A 7,512-nucleotide genomic window follows, 5' to 3' on the forward strand; every position below is an offset into this window, starting at 1 on the left:
GGTAGTGTAATAGCTAGGCTCATCATCTTAAGACTAACAATCAACAACGATTGGACAATAGGAGATTTGTAGGGAATATGCTCATCATTGATTGGTTATCCCCATTTATTACCACTAAGCCTAAATAGCAACCTACTTTTTCTTGGGTGTAGCAGGGTAAGTAGGAGTTTGGATAACCCCATAGCCCCCATTGTTGCTAGGTGCGACCTAGCATTGTGGGGGGGGGGGGGGGGACTGGGTATGACCTAGCCCCATTGTTGCTAGGCACGACCTACCATTAGTAGGGGGGAATGGTGTTGGGTGTGACCTTGCCCTCAAGGCATTTGAATGTGAAACTTCAACATTTTATGCTTTTGACCTTTGGGGCCCGCATGAAGTTCACTTGTGCCAACTGCGCCATGCAACAGTTATGTACAGGGGTGCAAGTAGGCCTAGAGAATATGGTATCTGGTCTTGGCACTGTGCATTCGAGAGATGCAATGGATGGGGTCTAAAATTTTTTGAGTGAAAAAGGCTGCTCGGAAGAATGGTGACTTTGTGATTAGAATAATAAAAAGCGAGGGTCTAGGGGCTGGAAGAAGGGGTTCTGATGATCAAAAGAGGTTTTGCAAATCAGAAAAGGCCATGGCTCTGCGATGGGCTGAGGGGATGGCAAGAGGAGGCTTTTGGATTGTGCATTGTCTTCACGTTCCTCCAGTCCAGCCTTAAGAATCGAGAGAGAGAGAGAGAGAGAGAGAGAGAGAGAGAGAGAGAGAGAGATGGCGGACGAGGAGGATGAGAACACCAGCCCTCCTCTGGTGCTGAGTTACTGCAAGTTCGGCACGGTGTCGTCACGGAAGACCTTCGGCAACATCATCGTGTCCATCGTCGGCACGGGCGTCCTGGGATTGCCTTACACTTTCAAAGCCAGCGGGTGGGCGGCTGCCTCTGCCTCTGTCCTCGTCGCTTCTGTCCTCAGCTATTACTGCATGATGCTCCTGGTATGTGTGCACCCCTTCCCTTTACCCTCTCTCTTAGACATTCGTTCTGTGTACCAGTAGATATGGCCCCCCAGCAGGGTTAAGGAAAGAGGAACCTTCAGATGGTGCTTTGGCTTTTGACAGGCAAATCAGACCAAAAGTACCCTCGTCATACTCTTTCAAAATGGTGACCCTTGATGAGTGTTAATGGCCACCCATTACCTTGGAAACAAAAATAATCACTGCCGAAACCCTACAACACCCAGTAATATACTTGCTAATAAGCCAGTCTTAACTTAATCCCATGATTATGCATGGTTTAACCAGCGCTTAGCTTTTATTGGCCTTTAAAATAACTAAGAGTAAGATAAACCGTGCCTTGTTTTAGACAGTATTAGGATGGTTCCAAGCCTTTTTCAATTTCAAAGCATGTGCCGTTTTATTGGCTCTTTATCATATGCCATAGAATTTGCCATCAACTCACGGAATAGGCCAATTGGAAGCATCACAGTACGCACAGACTCGGCCCCTGCGTCCCATTCGGGTTCCTGGACTTGTTAGAAGTTGCTCCTATTGATCTGCCTTGGGCATTGATTTGTGTACTTTTAATCATCATCAATAGATGACATTGGAGGCATACCTTATTAGTCTTCTGAGAGGTGCCGAACCTTCCTTGATTGGTAGTCTGGAGTATTGGGCCTTTTTTTGTGTAGGCTGCTACTGCCTCATTTCACCCTTCAGTAGCTGCTTGGCATCCTTTTTCTGGATCAACATGTAACTCATTTAGGCAGCTGGCTTTCTCTACTTAATTGGCTAAAGGTCGCCAGGCATGGAATGTAATGTTAGGTTTAAGCATTGACTCAGCTCCATGCTCCTTGGTTGATTATTAAGAGGCTTGGTTTCAACTGCAACCACATAATGAATGCTTATTGGTGTTGGTTTTGAGGATATCAATCCTGTGTAATGGTCCCTGGTTGATTCTTGACGAGTTTGCATGATGCTCTTTTGTTTTTGGAATGGATTTTAGGGTATTCAGTTTCAAAGCTACAATCATTCTTGGTGTGTCTGCAGCTGAGTTTGTGAGTGCATGTGTTTGTATGGCAGGTGAAATGCAGAAACAAACTGGAAGAGGAGGGGCATCAGGGCATAATGACATATGGAGACTTGGGCAACCATGCGTATGGACATATTGGTCACAATTTGGTCGACTTGATGATACTGATCACGCAGTCTGGTTGCTGTGTTGCGTATCTAATTTTTATAGGGCAGAACTTGTCTTCCATATTCACTGGAGGCACCTCTCAGCAGCCCCTCTTTATATTTATTCTTTTCCCATTCCAAGTACTCCTTGCATGGGTGCGTTCTCTTTCAAATCTTGCACCCTTCAGCATTTTTGCTGACGCATGCAATGTGCTGGCAATGGCAGTAGTGATAAAGGATGACTGCAAGAGTTTTCAAGGTTTTGATGACATAGTTGCCTTCACACGATGGAAGTCTGTCCCTTTTGCCTTTGGCATAGCCCTATATTGCTTTGAAGGCTTTGGGATGACATTGACCCTAGAAGGGTCAATGAGGAAGCCTCAAAATTTTGGCAAGGTTTTGGCTCTGGCCTTTCTCCTAATCACTTCAGTATACATGATCTTTGGTCTGATGGGCTACTTCGCCTTTCGAGATGACACGAGGGACATAGTGACACTGAATCTGCCCAATGACTGGTCCACTATAGTGGTGAAAGTAGGTCTCTGTATTGCTCTTTTCTTCACATTTCCTATTATGATGTACCCAGTGCATGAAATCGCAGAAGCCAAGATTTTGGCATGTGAGTTCCTCACAACAAGGATAGGGGTCTACAATCCAAGATTACTCAAGCTTTTCTTAGATGCCCTACGAGGAGTTATCATCCTAGTGATTGCATTGGTAGCTGTGTCTGTTCCAGGCTTTGGGATTTTCATCTCTTTAGTAGGTAGTACTGTGTGTGCTATGCTGTCTTTTGTCTTCCCTGCGTTTTTCCATTTACATGTGTTTAAGGAACAATGTTCTCTATTTGATCAGTCTGTGGATTGGTTTTTGATCAGTGCTGGCATAGCATTTGCTTTATATGGAACCTACACTACCTGTGTGGATCTTTTTGGCCAGCAATAATGGTATTGTTATTCAAGTTACGGTATTTTTCTGGTTGAAAGTAACCAGACTACTAGCACTTCCCATTTTATCTTTATGCTTGGCACAAGCATTGATTCTGAGACACACACACACACACACATCCATGGTGTTGAAGGCCAGCAGGTCGTGGGTTGAACACCTGCATTGCCAGTGACCAATTTATTAAACTTCAGGAAAAAGGACACTAAACTAATGAGTGGCTCAAGGATTACAGTCTATTGTAGCGTTGGTTCATTGAGCTTTTTAGTTCTATTGTAGCATTGGTTCATTGAGCTTTTTAGTATACACACGACTTCATCTCTCTTCTTGAACTTTAAATACATATGTTGGGAGGGTAATATGGGACTGTCTTCATTTTGAATGCTCATGCATAATGAGTGGCTCAAGGATTACAGTCTATTGTAGCGTTGGTTCATTGAGCTTTTTAGTTCTAATGTAGCATTGGCTCATTGAGCTTTTTAGTATACACACGACTTCATCTCTCTTCTTGAACTTTAAATACATATGTTGGGAGGGTATATTGCTTTGTTTAGCCATTGGTATTGTTGTTAATGCCAAATTGTGTCATCTCTTTATACTTAAACAAACCTCTCTATGGGTCCTAGCTAATAGTCATCAACTATATTGGCTGGCTCAATGGCACATGTGGGCTTCCCATTAGATGAGGGTAAACTTACTCAAACGTCTGGTATGTTGTGGAGTGTTCATAGTCTTTTGTAGGCAGTTGTTTTAATGATCTTGAATTTTTCATAAAGTTTATTTTTTGAGAGTTGATGTATATATAATATAATATAATATATATATATATGTATGTATGAATGTATGTATGTATGCATGTTTATGTATATATTATATAGATATATCTAGTGTCACTTGAATTGATTGATGATTGAAATGTTTGGTCTTCAATATGTTGATGTGCTTCATTAATAATGTGCTTGTGTGTTTTAGCGAATGATATATGCATGTTATTTTGGGAATGTGTGCTTGCTATATGTAGCGAGTTTTTGCACATCAAATCTTGAAGCATTCTATTTTGTCTTTGATCTCATGTTGATTAACTTCATAGCTATTTTCTATGAAGGCCATGTGATGGGTGATTTATGGCATGTCATGGGAGCAAGAGCCATGTGATTCAATTATAAATCAAAAGAAAACATAAAAGTTGTCTTTGAAATGCATTAAGAGGGCATTGGTTTTCACTTATGTTTACTTTAGTTGGTTAGTGCAAAAGAAAATGTAAATAAATGCGTTGTTAAATTTTGACACTATGATCATAAAACCAAAGAAAAGGCATGGTGGATAGTGTGTGTTTGGAAGGCTCTCATTGTAGACATTATAATCATAAAAGCAAAGAAATGGTTTATTGGTTAGTGTTTGTTTTTGGAAGGCTTTAGTAGTAGTTGCAAGTTTGTGCAGTGTCATCCTTGTAGAGAAGAGTGCAGGAGGTGAAAAGACAACACTTCATAAAAATAAAGCCTAGTAACAAAGAGCCCATTGGGAAGAGAGAGGAGTCTATAATCGTTGGGTTAGTATTAACAGACATGTCTAACAAGCATACATGCATCTTTTTCTTTTCTTTCAATTGAAACTAATGTTTTGGATTTTGTACCTTGTAAGAGGGTGGGTTGGAACTCATATACTTGCATTTGTTGCTTCCACTGGACTATCTTTTGCATCTCCTTGAAATCTTTCTATATCTCATCCATTTATAATGGTGTGCCCTCCTTGGTCTTGCATGGATAAGCCATTGTTATTAGTGGGGTACATTTGTGGGTTATTCTTTCTATATCTCATCCATTCATAATGGTGTGCCCTCCTTGGCCTTGCATGGATGAGCCATTGTTATTAGTGGGATACATCTTTTTGCTATCCTTCATGTTCTCTTTTGAGAAGGGTGTATCCAATGAGAGGGCTATTGAAATTCCTTGTATGCCTTACTTTTATCTCATACTTTACAAGGCATTTGTGTCTATGCACTTGGCTCATCGAGTTGTGCATCTATGTTATCATACTTTTTTGCTCCTAGTTTATTATTACCTTGCCCATTTGATTAGTATTCACTAAGTGCGAGTTGGCAAGAGGGATAGAGGAAATGACTTATATGGACCATTTACAATTGATTTTGAGGGGTTGGCATGTGTGAATTCTACAGGAGTGGTTGGACTACAAGCTACATTTGAATGTTGTAGGCAGCCACCATGGTTCCTTTATCAGATAGCTCATCCTCTCAGAGTGGCTTCCAAGTCAAATTTTGCACAATGAGTAAACATTCAAAGCAAGTTTTTTAAAAAAGTCTATTAACTAGTCTTAATCCAACGAAATTGAATAATAACATACCTCTCCTCGTGTCAAGCATATAGCTTTTCAATGAGTGTAACCAACCCGTGTCTTGCACCATATGTTTTCTCTACAAGTTGGGTTTTAATTGGTATACCTTTTTTGAAATTGAATAATTATTGTGTTTGCTCTAGAGTTGTTGGGTTTTTGTTGTGGCATATTTCTCAACATACCCTTTTTTTTAATGTCTAATAATCAAAATGCATGTGTAATGTTGGTTATTAGAGTCCCAAGAATGTAACAAATAAACCAAAGAACAAAAAAATAAATAAATCATATTATTTATAGAGTCAGTTCAAAAGGATGCCCATATGCTACTCCCTAATTGTGTTGTCAATCTTGTTACCATTGACACTCATGTAGCTTGCTTATATTGCATCCTCTCCTTTAGTGTCCCTTGCATATACCCCTTGAATTTCTTCTATTTCTCATCCATGATGGTTTTCCTTGGCTTTGCATGCATGTGGAGCCATTGATTAGTGGGGTAAGTCTTATCGCTATCCCTCAAACTTCTTTGAGGAATGTGTATCCAATGAGGGTTATTAAAAGTCATTGTATATGCTTCCAATGATATAAATTGTCTATTTCTCCTATTTCTTATGTGTCCACGATAGTTTGCCATCCTCATTCTTGCATGCACGTTGAGTCATTTGTTAGTGAGGTAGGTGTTCTATCCTTCATGGACTCTTTTGAGAAGTGTGTTTCCAATGAAGGCTATGAAAACCCTTGTAGAGACTTTGAATGATAATCTATCTTATTTTTATCTCATAGTTTCCACTCTACAAGATATTTTTGCATATGCACTTGGCTTATCAAGTTGTACATTCGTGTAATCACCTTGTTTCTCTCATATGTTTTATTGTCTTGCCCATTTGTTCAATATTCACCAAGTATGAGTTGCCAAGAGGGATGGAGGCAAGTGGGACTTATATGGACTATTTGAAATTGACTTTGAGGGGTTGCAATGTGTGGACTCAATAGGGCAAAGAGTAGGGGTGTCAAGGGGCACCCTTGTTTGATAGAGTGCTATAGGGCAAAGGGGGCCATGATCATGCCATTTATGTTGACCAAGTCCATTGCTTTCTTGAAAAGGGTGGCCAACAAATTAATGAATATTGGCCCAAATCTCATTCGTTGCTAGGATGACAAGGATAAAGGAACAATCTCCATTTGTCAATGCCAAAGTATTTCCAGCACCTAGACTCCGATTCTAGTTTGCCCTAGAGGTATAGGCCACTTGTAATCGCGACTCTACCTCCTCTGCTTGTGTAATAGCTATATCAATGTTGGGAAGAGAAATACCACTCAATTGTACCTAGATATTAAAGTCTAGCCCATGAAAAAAGTATTGGAGTTGAGCAATAGCTAGAATGTAAATATAAGTCTATAATTTATGAAATACTTCCTTCAGTTTCTTGGCATAGCCTCGAACATTCTCATGAAGTTCTTAATGTGTTACATTGAGAAGACATAGCCAATACTGAACTCCCCTTTCAGGGGCAAACTCTCTTTGGAATGCCACAAAAAATAGATCAATTGTAGTTATGGTTCTGGCTTCTAGGATGTGATGTCATACTGCAGCTTGTCCTTTCAAAGTCATATTAAAGAACATCATCAAGTGTCCTTCATCTTGGATTCAACAGTTGAACATTAACTTTTGGAATTCATCAATGTGGAGTTTTGCATCTTCCTTTACTAATCCATTAAAAATGGGAAGATGAAATCCTAAGGCTAGCAAATCTAGCGTTCCTATTGGGATTATAATGGGTTGTGCCATTACAACTGGATTCACTAAAGGTACTTGAACTATGGGAACTATGACCCCACTCAAAGTGGACTAACCAACTGGGAGAGGAGAAGTACTAGAACTTCCTCCTCCTCCTAACGGAGTATTCATGGAACTAGGGTTACTAAGACCCCTCCCTTGTAGGGATATTGGACCACTCTATTGAGGAGAGTATCTTATAATAATCTTAGCCCGCCATCTAGCCTATGCAGCTCTTTCTTGCTTCTGAAGCTTGACTTGACAATCTTTTGGGTCTACCTCACT

General features: G+C 40.2%; 1 protein-coding gene across 1 annotated transcript; it reads left to right on the forward strand.

The window, feature by feature from the left end:
• The first annotated feature begins 531 nt into the window (after positions 1 to 531).
• Positions 532 to 7,041, forward strand: LOC148018761 (amino acid transporter ANT1-like). Its single transcript, XM_087701447.1, has 2 exons — positions 532 to 980; positions 2,064 to 7,041. The coding sequence occupies exons 1-2, from the start codon at positions 759 to 761 to the stop codon at positions 3,099 to 3,101; spliced, it is 1,260 nt and encodes a 419-aa protein (XP_087557573.1). The 5' UTR covers positions 532 to 758; the 3' UTR covers positions 3,102 to 7,041.
• The last annotated feature ends 471 nt before the right edge of the window (positions 7,042 to 7,512 follow it).

This window comes from Lygodium microphyllum, chromosome 20, assembly GCF_053477565.2.
Source record: "Lygodium microphyllum isolate KBCC chromosome 20, Lygodium_microphyllum_v1.1.10, whole genome shotgun sequence".
Taxonomy (NCBI): Eukaryota; Viridiplantae; Streptophyta; class Polypodiopsida; order Schizaeales; family Lygodiaceae; genus Lygodium; species Lygodium microphyllum.

Bases quoted from the DNA above. Each gene is read 5' to 3' on its own strand.
- LOC148018761 (XM_087701447.1), top strand. From the start codon at position 759: ATGGCGGACGAGGAGGATGAGAACACCAGCCCTCCTCTGGTGCTGAGT. The intron at 981-2,063 runs GTATGTGTGCAC...TTTGTATGGCAG, and splicing joins ATTACTGCATGATGCTCCTG to GTGAAATGCAGAAACAAACT.